The sequence below is a fragment of the Triturus cristatus genome, chromosome 11, assembly GCF_964204655.1.
Source record: "Triturus cristatus chromosome 11, aTriCri1.1, whole genome shotgun sequence".
Taxonomy (NCBI): Eukaryota; Metazoa; Chordata; class Amphibia; order Caudata; family Salamandridae; genus Triturus; species Triturus cristatus.
Genome location: NC_140594.1, coordinates 676,854,463 through 676,872,981, shown reverse-complemented (window position 1 = coordinate 676,872,981; position 18,519 = coordinate 676,854,463). Strand labels below are relative to the sequence as shown.

Sequence of the window (18,519 nt, the reverse complement as noted above, 5' to 3'; positions counted from 1 at the left end):
ACCTCCCAGATAGGGTTTAGTGTATTGGGGCTGGGTGGGTGCACTCTGAGAGTGCCAGAAAGTCTGCACTGGGGGCACATTTGGTGTCCCTTGGCATAGTCCAGCTCAAACCAGTTCTGGGAGCCATTGGCTCCTGCTCTGGTGCAAAACTGGACAAAGGACATAGGTGTAGCCACCCCTCTGTCCTGCCCCTCTCATAGGAGGGACCCCTGAATCTGTCCTACCCTCTCCTGAGGGTATAAATGAGCTACCTGGCTACAGGACATTATATTTTACCTGGACAAGATTCTACTAAGAAGATGCCAAGTACTTTGACTGTCTGCACGACGCTGGACGACTGAAGAATCTCCCTTGGAGTAAAGGAGTTACTCCCCTGCACTAGCAGGCACCTAAGCGCATTTGACCGGCTTGCTTCTTCCGAGCTCCTGAGGACTCTGAAGATTTCAGCAATGGAGGTGGGTTTCTGAAGGTCCCTGAGGTCAATATGCCCACTCAGCAATTCTGAGGCCAGTATCCCTTGTGGGGACTGCATGACCTGAACCCCTGTGCACCATGTACATTTGCAAGTGCAAGTGCATATGCTTGTTGGCAATTCCCTAACCCCGAGCAGTATTTGCACCAAAAAACTCCTGCCTCCTCGCACGGAGTGCTCCATGGGCTGGTACTTTGCAAACTTGCTTGAGGTCTCACCGCGACTCCTGGTCTGTTGGCCTGTGGGTCCTGGCGAGGGTCACCTTTTAATTCTTGGGCTTCCCTGGTTGCTCCAGAAGTGCTCTGACTCTCCATTGCTTGGAGAGTTCCCTGGACCTTGCTGGTCCACACTGTAACCTGTTTGTCCTCCTGCGTGGGTTGCATTTGCCAAGGCTTGATTGCTGTTCCAGCCAGACACCGACCCCTCAGAACTCGACATCCTTCATGGGACAGCACGCCTCCAGCTCCTGGTTGTCCTAGACATCTCCAGATCCTTGTGGCTGAAGTGTCAAGCATCCCCTCATCGCACCTGAAGCACCCGACATCGGTGTGCATTCGACTGCCGAGCCCCTGGTCACCTGATGTGACCCAGACTCTGTTCCCTCTAGTTTCAGGTTCCTTCTTCCTTCCAGAATACAGGCTTGGATTCCACCGGACACTTTTCTCCTTCACGGCAGCAGTACTTCATCCCAGCACTCCATTGAAAATGATGGTGGCTTCTGACACCACTTGACCCCTATACACCTGGCTCCTCTGGGATAGGTAACTTGGGTACTTTGGTATCCACGGGTGGGATGGCATTAGAGCCTCTTTTGTTCTAAAGGGTTTGCTTGAAGTCCATCTAGAAGTATCCTTAAACTTTAACATTGTAACCACGACTTTCTCATAGAGTTTTATGGAGCACGTGTTTGTGTTTTCTCACTGCACCCATCCTCCGTGGGCTTCCTGTGTCACTACCTTGGGTGGTTCCTTGGGGTCCCAGCGATTCTACGTGCTCTAGGAACTGTGTCTATTCAATTCGTGATTGTTATACCAATTTTTTAGTATATGGTTCGGTCTTCCCCTGGAGCCTGCTACTTACAACAGTTCTATTGACCCAGTATTGTGTGCTTTGTGTTCTATCTTCATGTAGAAAATAGTAGAAAGTGTCATATTAATAAATACATATTTTTATATAACTACTGTGTGGTTCTCCTTTCATTTAGTCATTTTGGATGTAATATTCTGGTAAAACAAACTGCTTTACATTCCTTCAAGATTAAGCCTGAAGGTTGCTCTCCACAGCTACCACTAGGATAGCTTTCTAAATGTTATAGTTGACCTTGAACATCATAAGGGTCGATTGAACTGGTGCACGGTGCCCACTTTAATTAGTGGACAGCATATACCAGGTCAACTTCTCACACACAGGTTTCATTTTTCCAGCCTTAGATTTACCACATCCGGCCGGGTCGGAGTACAGAGTGCAATCCTCAGCAATCGGCCTTCACTCCGAAAGAGAAGAAAAACAGGGTAAAATTGATTAAACTACATGAAACCAAAACAACAAAAATTCAATAAGGGAAATTGGAGATATAAATGTTTAAAGTTTTAAATTGTAAGTGTGCTAAGAAGCACAAAATGACAACGAAAGTGAATGGCCATGGTAGACCAGGGCCTAGGCGCAATTTGACACTGACCTCGATGGAGCATGGGTCGGATACACTAACCAGGTTCTTACTGGTTTAAGATTTTACCTTCTAACTTTAGGTCTTTAATTCCCAATTTACCACAGGAGTACATTTCTAAAGCCTGCCTGGGATTCAGGGGAGGCACTTGGACATTCACTGGGTGACAGGCATAGACCAACAGGAGGCCCAGTTGCCACTGGTCAGCTGGATAGTTGCAGGAAAAGGCTTAACAGTCTGTCAGCCTTATGATCCTAAGAGTCCACTTCATTTTTCCTTTAACAAGAGAAAGAGCAGGTGCAGTTCGTCCAGGGATTTTCTCACAGTGCAGATAGCAGGTTCAGTCCCCTTCTGATCTTTCACAGATCCAGGAGGGTTCTGAAGTGGGTGGGTGCTTGCAGATGCCACATTTATGCCTGGCATGAGCTAGTGGTAATAATAATAGTAATAATAATAATAATAATAATAACTCCTGAGATTTCCCTAACCAGTGGGGTAAAGGTTCCCGGGGCTAACCATACACACTTTGGGAATTTCTAAGAATGTCAAAGTATTTGGCCATACAAAACCTGAGCTCTGAGAGAGGTGTGTGTGTGGGTAGGTGTGTGTGCGTGTGGTATGATTATCCCAGTGTCCTCCCACATCTAACACTAAAATCCAGTTTTATGCAGTCCCTGTAACCCCAACAAACAGAGGAAGTCTGGTAGGACAAAGGTGAGCTTTCTGCAACCAGACAGTGGATGCACACAAATTGTTTTGCCATTCAGTTTCCCACATTTGAAGTGCATCCCCACTGGGGTGGAGGCTGGTCTGGCTTATGACGGGCTGTATGAAGTTACAAAGCATGCCATTTCCATGCATATGCCTTTACCACACAGATGCCTTTACCACACATGATAAGTATATGTAAGGTTAGTAAAATTATCTATCTATCTATCTATCTATCTATCTATCTATCTATCTATCTATCTATCTATCTATCTATCTATCTATCTATCTATCTATCTATCTATCTATCTATCTATCTGTCTGTCTGTCTGTCTGTCTGTCTGTCTGTCTGTCTGTCTGTCTGTCTGTCTGTCTGTCTGTCTGTCTAAATACATATATATTGTTTTATTTTTGGGGGGAACCTCCCACGCCCCTCTTTTTTAATTTACTCCTCACCTCCCTTTACCACCACCCACCCCTGAACCCTAACATACCCTCACCTTCCTTCTTTCCCACTACCCACCACTAAACCCTAAAATTAACCTTACTTCCCTTTACCACTACCCACTCCTAAACCTTAAAATTACCCATATTTTTCCTCACCACTGCCCATTCCTTAACCCTAAACTTACCCTTACCTCTTTTTACCACTGCCCAACCCAAAACCCTAAAATAACCCCCCTGAGCAAATTGTTAATTAAAATATATATTCTTACCTTACCTATACTTACTGTGAACGGTAATATACATAGGGTACATATATAGAATACTTTTCCTCTCATCTCCTTTGCTGTTTTAAAGAAACGAGATTTGAATGTGATGGGTCCACATGATTTTGCCTATTTCTGGACCAGACATCTAAACAAGATGCGCCTGGACACTCAACTTTACCTTTAAGTCTTTTTACTCTGCAGCCGGGAGTTTTATTACTCGCGTTTTTTATAGCTCAACAGGTATGTTTGGACATTTCAATTATGCGCTGGTATGTGACTTTCATGTTAGCTTTCAGCAACAACACAGCTTTTTCTTGCCAAGGCATACCAAAATGATGCATTGTAAACCTCTGAACATCATCTTCTTTTTAACTTAGTTTGGGTGTGAAAAAAGCACTTTTTGTTCTAAGCTAATATGAGACATTCACATACCACAGCATGGTGAGTCACAGTGGATATTCCAACCGTCCATTTAGTTGGGCTTGCTAAATACACTTGTAACAAAACAAACAAGCATTGGCATAGCCAATAGGTCTCGCCTTTGGGACCTTATAAGTGTTTAGCCATGCAACAGTTGCATAACTAAATACTTATAAGGTCCCAAAAGTGAGACCAATTGGCTATGCAAAGCGGCCTTGCGGCTGCAAAAGTGAAAGTAATCGTGGTAAAGCGTGGCGCGCGAGCCCGCGCACATGCACTGTAGCTCTAGGCTGGCCTGGTAACACTTTTTGGAGCCCTCTCAATATGTCTCGCCAGACCAGCGCATGCGCTGGGTCAGGCAAGTCCTAAAAAGCGAAGGTCGTAATAACGTGGTTATGGGGAAATATATGAGCCTATACCATCAACTGCTTACTTACAATCTGACTGGCAAGGGCAATTCTGGAAAACGCCTGATCCAGCTGGAAGAAACCTCACGTTGCCCTTGAACCATCATATGTGGATCTCTAGGAAAGTAACTAATGATGAAAACAAATGAATATGTTGACATTTTCCCGCTGTCACTCAGATATTGAGTGTATGTGAAGAGAATCAGTCTCCTCCAGTCATTGTGGTGAAAGAAGGCGGTATGTCACTGGTAGAGTTGTGTGGTGCTCAGCCTACAGCCAGAGAGTGTCCTGTGTGGGATGAGTTGAATTAGGTGATATTGTCGAGTTAAAAAGTGTCAAAAACTGGAAAGCTGATATATAATGTGAGTGATTGTTTTTATAGCACAGCGTTATCTTTCTTACTGGGCGGTGGGGGGGGGGGGGGAAGGGAAACTGCCTCCTCGTCTCATTCCTTACACAGTGAGTAATAACACCCGTTTACAGAATCCGAAGCTATATAACGAAAGAAATGCCACAGAACAATCCTCCAAAAAAGGGAAGAAAGGGAAGGGCTCATTCAGCACTATGACGAGGAAGACATGAACTCAGAAAAATGAAGGTTAGCGGTAAGTAGCAGGACACACACAGCTCACTGTCAAGCTCTTAGCAGTAGACCATGATATGATTTATCTGGAAGATTACCATATGTATCCAGTAGCAATTTCTATTCATTTAAATATAATACATGGAAGCTTGCAAACCCTGTATAAACGCCGCCTTTTTCTAATTTCCTCTTTACAGTTGAGTAGTCCACCTGTAATAATAAAAAAAAGCACAGCTGCTCAGTTGTAATCATTTATTACAGTTGAGTTGTACACTCATAATGCCTTCTACTAAAGTCAACAGCAGTGGTAAAAGACTGATTACCGATCATATTTACAGCAGGTTTGCTGGCAAAACGGAGGAACGAAGATTAAAATCAAATTAAAAGTTGGGGAGAAGATGTGACGTAACAGCTACGTTGTTGCCCCAGAATAGCTGCTTCGGAAATCTGAGCAATGTAATTCCCTTTGTTGTCTGAGTTGTTTTTACCTGAAAACAAATGTAGGGAGTCCCGAGTACCTCAGAATGCTTTTATAAGCCCAGATTGCTAATTGCCAAACTGGACTCACGAAATGTGATGCCAGACAGGTACTCTGTACCATGGTACATCGTTCATGTCATGCCATTCCTGGTTCCTGCAGGTATGTTTAGGTCTCGCCTGACCCAGCGCATGCGCTGGACTGGCGAGACTTATTGAGAGGGCTCCAAAAAGTGCTACCAGGCCAGCCTAGAGCTACAGTGCATGTGTGCGGGTGTGCGGGCGCGCGCGCCGCGCTTTACCGCGATTACTTTCACGGCCGCTTTGATGTTTGATCGCGATCACTTTCACTTTTGCGGCCACAACTGTTGCATGGCTAAACACTTATAAGATCCCAAAGGCGAGACCTATTGGCTATGTCAATGCTTTATTTTAAGTTTGGGGCCATAGATCCATTCATGCACTGTTTATTCTTCTGCACACCTTTTTATCATTGATGCATTTTCCCTCCGTTGAATACATAATATGTATGTGCTGTAGTTAAAGCACTAGTTTTAATAGTAAAGGAGACTGTGTTTGTTTGTGTACATTTGAGTGTGGTTCGAAGCTTGGATATCCTTTAACTACCGTATTCATGCTGGCGCTTTATGAGAGCCTAGCAGTGACCACCTTCCTCTGCCTTTTAGCTGCCGGAGACTGTGTGAAAAGATTTCCTCTTGGATCATGCTAGACTGGGACAAGGGCTAGCATTTAATTGCATTCACTGACTTTGTCCTCGGAGGACACTGTAGCAAAGGAAACAACATTTTGAGTCTCTTGCAGGATCGCTGAGACGGCGGCATCCTAATCTCATTGGGTCAGAGGTTATGGCTGCACCATTTGTATGACTATTTCACTAAAAAAAACGAATCAGGCTGAAGGGCACACCTGGCGGTTCTGAAATATTAATTTATATATTGTATTTATTTACTTTGTTCTGTATATTGCCGTATACTTTTTGTGTCATTAATCAATATGAGAGGCACTTTTTCTCCAGTACCTCTCAGGTTCGTTTTGGAAATTGGGTACAATTAAGGGCCTCATTACGATTTTGGTCGGAAAGGCTCCGAACGGCATTCGGATTGTCTTAACTCGTGTTGGAACCCATGTGTCCGACCAACTCGGAAACATTTCCGACCGACAAATTACGATAGAATGTAACCGTTCGGTCTTACCGACTCGGTTCCAACCGGCATTCAGAGACTCCGAGTCGTTCGGAGCAGAATCGTACAGGTCTATGGACTGCGTTTCCAGCTGACATATTTATTTATTTAATGCGATTTTATTAGGCGCAAACATTACCCGAAGGTGTCAGAGTGCTTTACAAAAGAACCAGTTGCGTTACATAAGGACTTTGGATTACATGAGTTACATAAGAGATACAAACAGAAAAAATTGCTAATGTACAAGTTGTAAAGTCATACAAGGAAGAGATAAACACAGAAAAATATTGCAAATGTACAAGTTGTAAAATCACTCAAGGAAGAGATACAAATGGATAAACTCTAAACTCACATAGGAATGGTAGTAAGTACAAAGGTCTACTACATAAACTAGTGGTTAGAGTTATATATAAATGTATATACAAATAGTAAATTTACTCATGATTACATTATACCAGCGATTAGGCTTGGACAATTAAATATTACATATTTACGGAGTGAACGGAGAAATAAAACATCAAAAGGGGTAGAGAGAGGTAGGGGGGAGAAGAGTCAGAGGCTGAGGTTGGTGAGAGGAGAGAGGGGGACCTGAGGGGGAGAAAGAGATAAGGCATTCCAGCAAAAGAGAAAGGTCTGAAGTTCAGCAGGATGGAGTCCAACGGACCGAAGGACAGGACAAGAATCAACAAAATGGCAGATACGGGTCGTGGGCATCAACGGAAACCATCTCAAAAAGGCAAGATGCACCCAAGTCAAGACCCAAAAAACCTGGAGAGCAGAGTTCCATTAAGTAGGGTCGCGGGGGGGGGAACGCAGCCACAGCACCAAGGGAGGACGGAGGGCAGTAGAATGACTGCTGTTTACGTGCACAGGCACAGTACCGCGAGGGCATCAGGGTTGGCGATCAGCGTATCATGGAGAGTTGAGAACTGGAGCGAACCTCTGAACAAATAGGGACCACAGAGACCGAAATAGAAGAGTGTTTAGTCTGTTGCTTGCCTTGTTGGGAATAGTGATGAATTCAGGCCAAAATCCATGCACGAGGAGAGGAAACTGGAGCTACCGTTAATCAGCAATTAAGTAATCAAATATTACGATGTTAGATTTGGACAGCCTTTCCGAATCAGTCTGTGTGACATCAAACGGCTGTCGCAAACTGAATTTTGGGGCCCGAGGCAGGCCCCCCTTCACCCCGAGGCCTCTGGTTGAGGCCCATGGGCATACCCATGGAACCCCTCTTTACAACCATGCACAGTGTGGCAGGCACCATGGGGTGCCTGCGATAAGCTGCAAACTTTCCCAGAACCACCCCTTTTTTCAATGGGAACACAGGCTCCTATTGAAGTCAATGGGAGTCTGACCAAACAGTGTTTAGAAATATTGTGATCGGTCAGCATAATTTGAAATGGAAATTCTAAAGTTTACTAAAAGTAATGAAAACATCACTAGAAGGACTGTAACAGAGCAAGCCTGTATTGCACTGCTGGGCTTCACCCCGTGGCATCACGCACACACACAAGCACGCTCTGACCTCAGGTGCGAGGTCAGCGGTGAACTAATAAACAGGGGTGAGGCCCGGCCGCGCAGGTTATTGAGTATGTGCGGAGAGATATGAAGCAGTCATCCACCTCCCATGTGCTTTCTTTTGCCACGGTTGCGACATAGGCACTGAGGCGCTGCAGGGAAGATGAGGTGGAACTGTCGCCGTAGATCCATTTTGCTCCCTCCTCATTTTGTACAAGAGACCCAACTGCCCACTCCCTCCAGTGCTCCATCTGCTCACACGGCCACTGGAGCACCACCTGTTCTGAGGCAGATTGCCTCAATCTCTGGGCAGCCACCTCGCAGGGGCATTTGAAGTGGCTATTCCCGGTATTCACTGTACCTTCATCTCTGTTTCAGGACTTCCAACATGCCTTGCTTCAGCTTTATGCTCTCTCCCACAGTTCCAGTATTGAGGCATAGCACGTCTATGGATTTTCCTCCTTCACTGAGTACTACCTCATCCTACTGCACCAGTTACTGTTTGCGCGGCCTGCGGCCCACACCTTGCTGTTCGCCACATGCCAAGCACAGTAGCCCATTACTGCATATTACCATGAATGCTGCGGAGCAGGATGGCGCACCAACAGCATCATATCAAAAAACTGCCCCACCCCGATCAAGGCTGCTGCTGCTCCTCCATAACGCCTCATGCTCACCCACACCATTGGAGGTGCACCCAATCCATCGCACCTGTTTAGAGAATGAAGTGACACAGCAACTGCGGCTCCAATTTGGTCTATTTGGGTTGCACATTTCGAAAACTACTGTACAGCCACCAGAGAAACTGATGGAAAAATAAGATGCCCTCTTTCTCTTCACCATGCTGGTGAAGACTTTTTTTAAATCTTTCACAATCTTCCTGGACTTTGAAAAGGTTCAAGCTCCGCTAAGCTTGCCAATATGAAGGAGAGTCCATGGATCTCTTCTATACCCGTCTGAGAGACTTCTTCAACACTGCACTGCACTGAGGATAAACCCCAAAAAGAGGTATGTGCACAAATTATTCAAGGCTGCCAGTCAGCTGCCTTGAGGCATCACATCCTGCACTGCACAGGCTTGCGGCAAAACCTGCTCAACATGCCAGAGTCTTAACCACTTTGTAAACGTGTGTTTTGGTTGGTGCAGAGTGTCCACATTTTGAGGGCGTGGTACACCCAGATTCCAATAGATAAATTCCATAGCTCACCACCCCTCAAGAGACCATAAGGACTTAGCGACACTCACACTCAATAATGGCACTCCCTCCACAGATGATGAATATGAGATCGTCCTCATCAATGTGCTCGAGTTTGTGACCCATTGTGCCGGGCCCACCCATCCTGCTAAGTGGTCATCAGATGCATGTTGGTAACGTTCCTCAATGTAACCAGCCTGGCTCAGTTCCAAACACTGCAGCCATGCTCCAGCCTACAACACACTTTGCCAAGATCTTTGCATACTAAGATATAAAAAAAGTAATAGATAGAATGCTTGAATTAATCTCAACCACTGATTTGCCTTTCGCTGGGTCCACACTGAGGTGACATGGTGTGCAAAATAACTATGGGAAGGGATGTGACACAGAGTAATAACCAGTGACTGAGATTAATTTTAGCATTACCTCGATCCACTTTTTGTATAATTTAGTGTGTTGCCCTAAGTGGAATTGGAGTGCCCAGACATGGGTACAGTGCACACTGTGACACTGGAACTAAGCTGTACCTGGCTGATGATCCCATAACTAGGGGCAAAAGCAGTCCTGGGTTGCTTGTGTTCTGTTTCAGGAAGGACCCGGCTTGGCAGTTCTTGCTGGACTGTTCCAACTTTAGCAGGGTCAAGACTGATGTGCATATAGCTGGGTCCAAACTGAGGTGACATGGTGTACAAAATAACGATGGACTGGTACGCGACCCGAGTAATTACCAGAGGCTGTGATTAGTTTAAGCATTCCATCCATCACTTTTTTGTATACTATAAGTTATTCGCCTCCGGTAGTTCAACACCTATCTGATTGGCAGGGTTAATCGTCTGTTCCATCACTCATGGGGCGCACACCTACCCAACAAGATTCTTTATCTTATTATCTGGCTTTGAAAGTTCCTCCGCTGTGACACAGCTGAGCTACTACACCTCATCCACTTTGCCACCTTCATTGGTGATCCGTCCAGTGACATTGACCTTCTGCTCGCTAAATTCCCACATTTGTTCCACGACCTAGACTGCCTTAAAGGTCCTCCAGTATCCTTGCACATCGACCCAACAGTATGACCCATCGCGCTGAGACACTGCAGGATTCCATTCCACCTTTGCCCAGCCGTGGAGGAGGAACTGCAGAATTTCACTGCAGAAAGTGTCTGGGCCCACCTCATAGGTGTGGCCCATAGTAGTCGTGAACAAGCCTAAACAACCTGGATGTATACGTATCTGTATTAACACGCACCTTTCCAACATGTCGCTAAAGAGGGAACGGCACATCTTCCCCACAATTGACGACCTCATTGCTGACTAAAATGGCTCCATGTGGTTTTTGATGCCTGTTTTGAATTTCAGATACCACCAGCTTGAGCTACATGAGGACAGCAGGTACATCTCGACATTTTCCACCCATGTCAGCCTCCACCATTACTACAGACTAAACTGCAGGATCTTGGCAGCAACAGAGGTCTTCTGAAATGTTATCTAAACCTCACAGGCATGGGCAGTGATGACATCCTCATCTGTACTCCCACCCTCAACAGTAATCGTTGCTGCCTGCAAGCTCACTTAGTAGGATTGAAATGGCAGTACTCACCCTCAACTGAAACATATGCCAGTTTTTATGCCGGCAAATAACATTAGGTGGCTACATCTTTTCAAACACCGGCTTCAAAATTAACACAGCCAATAGTGTGGACAGCGAAGAGGCGGCTACCCCAATATCTAAAGTTTCCTAGGCCGTGCGTCAAAGTATGGGAGGTTAATTCCCAACCTAGCAACGCTGGCAATTCCCTGAGACACCTCATGATAGCCTCAATCCCCTAGGCTTGAGACACAACCGCAGAGGATGCGTTTCAAGCCATCAAGAGCACCCTCATCCAGGAGCCTACTGACCCTGCTAAGGAGTCTGATATAATGGTGGACCCCAGCCCCATCAGCCTCAGAGCCGTTCTGCTGAAGCCTGCTTGTAGTGATCGTTCTGCACCCATCGCATTTGCCTGCAGTGCCCACACTAACACCATGTGCACCCAGCTCTGGTTGCACAAAGAGTGGTGGGATCCCTTCACAGGAACACCCTGAACTCCTCTGCACTTGAGGTGAGTGGCCCTTGGAGCCCATTCCATTTTAAGTCAACGGAAGGGTTTCCACAACGATAAGCATTTACTGTAATTTCTACCAGCCCAATTATCTGAAGGGTTCCTACCACAATTTGTGCTACCGAAGCTGGGTACACGTAGATACTGAAAATACATCCTAACACTTCCTCTTTGAAAGGTGTTGTTTCATGCAATGTAAGGTTGCTCTTCCCCCCACATCCTGATAAAGACCATCCCTGATGGTTCTAAGTAACCGCGTTATATATATATATTTTTTTAGAGTTTTATATAGCCTGAACTCGACCTGAAGATATCAGGTATCAGAGCGCTTTACACGAGCACCAGTTTAGTTACATATGGACACATTCATTTTTGTTAGGCGCTGGGGGTTGAAGTGATTTTCCCAGAATCATAGGCCATTGAGCGTCCCTGCTGAGACTCGAACCTGGCTCCCTAGATTCGAGGTCGACCACTCTAGCTGTAAGGCTACATCCTCTCCCTATATATATATAGGGTCAAAACATTGAGTCTCCTTCGTTGTCTGGGCAAAAGCTCAACTTCCTTACTGGGACTTCGAAGGAATCCTCCTAGTTGCCCTATGCAAATTGAATTTAACTTGAGTTGCCAGACAGCCGGCAGGTGGCTTGAGCACTGTGATTTCTATTTTATTGTTTTTTGTCTTTAGTCACTTCATCTTTCACATGTCCCTCTGCACAAGCACTTACGTCACACTTCTGCACGTGCATGTGCATAGATCGTCTCATGTACCTTAGACATAATACATGCTGTGTGCAGTAACTTCTGTCCTGGCTATGTATTTTTCTTCTCCTTGTTTTCTCTTTTATCATGTACTGAGTTATGCTTTTGGGTTCCCTAAAGAAATATAGGGGCATATTATCAAGGCCAGGCGATAACTGTCGCTCAGCGCTCTTAGCGCGAGGATATTTATCGCTGGCCAACTTTGAATTTTATTGCAGAGATAGCGTGCTATCAGCAATGCTTATCTCCAAAGCGATAAAATTCAGAGTGCAAGCTGTCAACTGTGCGATTATCACTGGAAATACAGTGATAATCACACAGGGTTTGGCGATAGCTTGCTGATAGGGCTACACATACTTAGCCATGATATCCACCGTCCATAGGATATCATGGCTAAGTCAGTTTCAAACCAGGCGTAAGGAAACTAGTGATAACAGAGGTTATCGCTACTTTTCTTGCCGCTATGCTTCTTAGCGTGAGGCTTGATAATAGGAGAAATGTCGCTTAGCGACATTTCTCCCGTTATTCTGGGTGCAACGCCCACTTTGCATCTCATTAGAGATGCAAAGCTGGGCGTTAAGGGAAAGGGCGAAGAAGCATGGATTCACCCATTAGCGTGTCCTTGCTAATAGGGCGGTAAATTTATCACCGCTTTGCGTACGAAAACGGACGCAAAAGCGGCGATAATTTTTTATTGCCTCGTTGATGATATGCCCAATAGTTTCTCCAAAACTGTTTCTGGTACCGACAGGTCCTTGTTTTGTATATTATTCATGCAGAGACCCAGCAGTGAGCTCGAATAGGGTAGTAAACAAGAGTAGCCTTTCAGCATTAGTCAGCTGCAGAACCTAAAACATAATTTAAAACAATGGATCTGAATATAGTGAGCCTGTCAGAGAAGAGATGTGATCATGGAGACAGAAAAATTAGGGAGTAAGGCAAAATATATTTTTTTAAATGTTGACTCTAAATAGGGTGAAACTAAAAAGCTCCTCTAAGTGAGACAACCAAGAAAAGGGAGGAAAGCCACCAAATAAGAAGACAATTGAGACAGATGAGAAAACCATCAAATCATGAGCAAGAATTAGTTATGTTGTGTACTGTCTACAATGCTGTCTACAAGAAATAGCTGGAGCTGACAATAAAGAGACCACAAAAAGGTAAATAAGAACTATTTTTTCTTTCCTCAGTTCTATTTTTTCTACATATTTCTACACATGCTGAACTAGAGGATTAATTTTAATCTGACTTACATTAAACTAATTCTCAAATCCACAGTTGCAGTGATAAACCATTGACCAGTTGCCAATACCTTAAAGTGGATGGTAACTAATTTACAAAGGAGAAGAAACACCTTCCCCTTTGTGAATGCTTTCGGCAGGCTCTGGATGAGGGAAGCAGTGTGAAAGGGATTGCCTTCTCTCACAGATGTGTTTTCCGAAAAGGGCAACTTTAAAAAAAAGAAAAAGCAACAATGGTTTCTTTAACCCCTTCGCCGCGGCACAAATTTTTCTGCGGCACTGTGGGGGTTTGGGGTGTTTGCGGTGCCGCCATGCTCGTGACGGAACCACTCCGTCATGAGCCACGGGTGCGCTGTGCTCATGACGGAGTGGTTCTGTCACGACTCCGCCCACTTGCATTGATCGCCCGTACAGGCGGGGAATCAGTGCCGCGTGGGCGAAGCGGCCGCCAACGGCCGCAGCATGACGGAACCACTCCGTCATGAGCACACGGCGCCCGTGGCTCATGACGGAGTGGTTCTGTCATGAGCAGGGAAGGGGTTAAGGATCATGGGCTGCTTTAAAAAATGTTTCCGGTGTGAGTTTGCAAACACAGGGAAGGTGGACTGCTGTTCATTGCATGTTCTCATCCATGCCATTGTAGCCAATCACACAGGGTCAAAAATAGTGACCTGCTTAATTAATATTCATTAGGCAATTTGTTCAGTGATTTCCTGTCACTGCACATTTTGCAATGTGACATAATAGTATTCAGGTCACATTAGTTAAAGACTGGTCTCAAAGGGTCGATACACAATTTGCAACCACGTGTGTGACCAGTCTTTTAGTACATATGGCCGCAGATCACAAAACATTTTTAAATGGCGCTATTTTATGTCCATGCTGGTAATTAAAGGCAGTGTTTGATGCAAATACCTTACACCTCCATCTCATGAAGTAGTTTACAAAGAAACAAGGGAACCCTAGGAGTCGAGAAGAACTGTGGGATTGTAATTTGTTTTTAGAGACAATGGCACCCTATCACAAAAAATTGTAAAAAATGTCACACAGAGCTGCAATGAGAACTGTGTAGGTTTTTCAAATGAGCAAATTATATATATTTAAACAATTATTCCGACAGAGAAACAAAGTATAAATAAGGTGCAGTGTGTTAAACGGGGATAGAAATCAACAGATTTCCAGACCTCAGGCAATTGCTCATATAGTGACTACACACATATATTTACAACAGTCACCATTGTAAGAAACATCTTATGCTCCACAAAAATTCATAGTCAACAAGTGCAAGTCAAGATGTGTTTGATGGGTTTCAAACCCGACTAAGATAACTGGATCATCATCAGGACAGCAAGAATATAAATGGCTGAGCGTGAGCCTAAATCGGGCTAGACACTGAGAAGGAAGGAATAGGGGAAAAGAAAAACAAGGAAGGAAAGGGTTAGAGAAGGTTCGGCGGTGATAGAACTTCATAAGTCAATGCTGCAAAAATAGCATTAAATCGTGACTAGGTTAGTAGATGGAGTGATATGGGTCTTCACGATGTGGTACAGAATACTATTCCAATTGAGGGTGAACTAGATGAATGAATCACCAATAATAGTCAGATAATACAGTGCCCGGTGGTGTGGTCAAACCCTAATTAGAGAAGCCGTTCACTAACCACAAGTGATGGCGGGAAATCGATGAAGTATCAATAAACTTACAGGGTGAGGCTGACGCTCTTGACACAACAGTGGTATCCGAGCGAGGTCTACATCAAATGACAAATTCAAGGTCAATTGGTCTCTTATTTAGACTTACTTAGAGTTTGGTGGACAAATTACTCCATAACAAATTTGATAGATTTCCTGTCTGCCTTATTACAAGTGTATACTATCCTATGGCACTTATAAAAAGAAGGACATGATATCATTCACATTTGTGATGGAGTTCCTGTCTGCCAAATTAAAAATCAGGCCTTAAGTGCAGGTGGATTGAGAACATCATCCGAGGTATGACATCTGTTGCTGTGTGGTAGTGTGCATTTCTCAGACAAACTATGTTATGCACACATAAACTTGTTGTAGAGAAAGCATTGTCCACAGACACGTATAGATGTAGACCTCATTTTACAGTATACATTTTTACTTCAGTTAATATTTGTTATTAAGAAAACACAACAGATTTTGCCTGCATGAAAGACATTTAAGATTAAGGACCTAGAATGTGTTTAACATCGGTGACAGAGCAATACCTTAACCAGTAATGCCTTTCCACATCTTGGACAGGATAATTAAAGTACTATCTTTGATGCTGTGGCACAGTTCATAGCTATGACATTGAATGAAAATTGAAAAATTGAATAATTGGTAATAATATAACACAGTTAAAGTAACCACTGTGGTCTTTGTTTTTCAGGTGGATCCAACCATGCAACGCTATTGGACACATCACGTGTCTGATGCTTGTAGGCAAGCATTGCTTTGGAAGTACGGCGGTATCTACATGGACACAGATGTGATCTCCATCAAGCCTATTCCAGTAAAAGATTTCCTTGCAGCTGAGAGTCCCGATCTTTGCAGCAGTGCTGTGATTGGATTCCAGCAGCATCATCCCTTCATTTGGGCATGCATGGAGGACTACGTGGAGAACTATAATGGTGACATATGGATACAACAGGGCCCAAAGCTTTACACAAGGATGGCTGAAAAATTTTGCAAGATGCCAAATTTTGAGCTTGTAGGAGATGCAATGTGCTCAAATTTTTCTTATCTTCAACCTAGGAGGTTCTTTCCTATTCCCTTTGACAAATGGCTTCAGTATTTTGAAATATGGGACAAGAATGACAACACTTTCAGCATCTCCTATGCCTTACATTTTTGGAATTATATGAATAAAGAGCTCAAGACGGTGACTGCAGGGAGCAACACAGTTGCAGAGCATCTGTTCAAGCAGTACTGCCCACTGACATATGACATCTTTGTTAAAAATTAGACAGCTGAATGGCAATGGCAAAGCACATGAGCTATCAGAAAACTATTTTTTTAAGGGTTAGGACCATTAAAAATATTTTTTTGCCTCTTTATGACTTTGTGGTGTAGACAAGAAGATTTAGATACAAATTTGCTGATTTGATTCCATGAAGCAATATATTTTATTTCATAAATCCTAGTATAGAACCGAGGTACTGAAACCTTTTTCTAAGTTCTGTTTGATGAACTTGCATTCTTTACTGATGGTGGTCATAATAACAAAGGGTCCACTAATGATAAACGTCATGAAAGGTTTTGAATTTTCCAGTGATTCATTGCCTCTTTCCTAAAATTAAGATGATGTGAAAACTATGGAAGAGATTCACAAACTGCATTTTTTAGCACCCAAAGTAGTTCGACAGTAGTCCTACTTACTCACTACAAAATGCAATTCACAAACCTACAAGTGTAAATCTCAACCGCCACCCCTCCTATCTTTTCCTTGCACATAGAAGTTTACTAGTTAGGTGTCGATTCTGATCCGGGTTGGAAAGCACTCCGACCGAGCTGGATCCGGAGTGCTTTCCGACCGAGCCGGAGTCCTGCAGTCTGACCGAGCGAGTATGATGCGGCCGTATGCTTCCGGACTCAGTTCGGTCGGACTCCCATAGAAGTCAATGGGAGCCGGTCGTACGACGCGTACATGGGCTCCCTTTGACTGAATGGGTATGTCTCGCACAAGGGCACCCCCTACAGAGGGTACGTGCCGGTGCCATCCGCACCGTACATGCCTGTGTTGGGGGGACCCTTGGGTCTCTCCCTGTGTACGAGTCGTAGGGCTGCGGGTGACAGGGGGTCCGACGCGGACCCCCAATGGCGACCACCCGGACGTTTTGTGAGCCAGACACTCCGGCTCGCACAGGCTGTCCGACGTGTGCATCGTATAGGCTCAGCCGTAAATCGCATCCATTGCACGCCACGGTTAGCCTACGACCGAGACGTACGGAGCGGTTCGGACCCGGAAACGACTTGGTCGGTGAATTTCACGTAGCTCGCATGGTACTTGCTCGCTCGTACAGCTGCATGAGTCGGGCGGAAAACACGCGTACGGCTCATAGTTTTTCCGGCCGGATCGCGTTCGGTGCCCTTCCGACCCGGATCAGAATCGGCCCCTAAGTAGTAAGTGTGGAAGGGACCAAGCGCAGTGACCGGAAAAAAGATGCTATGTGATCAGATTTTTCTTATCTTCAAACTAGGAGTTTCTTTCCTATCCCTTTTGACAAATTGCTTCAGTATTTTGAAATATGGGACAAGAATGACAACACTTTCAGCATATGCTTTGCCGTGCATTTCTGGAATTATATGAGTAAAGAGCACAAAGAAGTGACTGCAGGGAGCAACACAGTTTCAGAGCATCTATTCAAGCAGTACTGCTCACTGACATATGACATCTTTGTTAAAAATTAGACAGGTGATTAACAATGGCAAAGCACATGATTTATCAGAAACCATTTTTTTAAAGGGAAAGAACAATTCAAAATAATTCTTTTGTCTAAAACTCTTTATGACTTTGTGGTACAAACAGAAGATTAATATACAAATTTGTTGATTTGATTCCATGAAGCAATATATTTTGTTAATAAATCCTATAACTGTACCGAGGTACTGAAACCTTTTTCAAAGTGCCGTTTGATGTACTTGCATTCTTTATTGATGGTGGGTATAGTAACAAAGAATCCCCTGATGATAAAGGTCATCAAAGGTTTTAAATTGTCCAGTGATTCATTGCCTCTTTTCTGAAATTAGAATGATGTAAAAACTATGAGCCTGATTCACAAATTGCATTTTGTAGCACACAAAGTAGTTTGACAGTAGACCTACTTACTTACTACAAAATGCAATTCACAAACCTACTAGTGTAAATCTCCACCACCACCCCTCCTATCTTTTCCATGGGGAGATCCTTGTACATGTACATTTATTAGTTAGTAGCAAATGAGGGAGGGACGAAGAGGAGTGGCCAGAGAAAAGGGAATACTAACTCCCAAATGGTAGGGTTTAGGGAGGAGTACAAAGGGGTTTAAGGAGGGATTAGGGACAGGC

At 44.3% G+C, this 18,519-nt stretch overlaps 1 protein-coding gene across 2 annotated transcripts in view; it reads left to right on the top strand.

The window, feature by feature from the left end:
* The window catches only part of LOC146785315 (alpha-1,4-N-acetylglucosaminyltransferase-like), a 273,866-nt gene extending 255,775 nt beyond the window's left edge, over window positions 1-18,091 (top strand). For both annotated transcript variants that reach the window (XM_085634294.1, XM_085634293.1), the window contains one exon: window positions 15,863-18,091. In XM_085634294.1, coding sequence (XP_085490420.1) covers window positions 15,863-16,438 — 576 coding nt within the window. In that variant the 3' untranslated portion in view covers window positions 16,439-18,091. The remainder of the gene's footprint in view (window positions 1-15,862) is intronic.
* The last annotated feature ends 428 nt before the right edge of the window (window positions 18,092-18,519 follow it).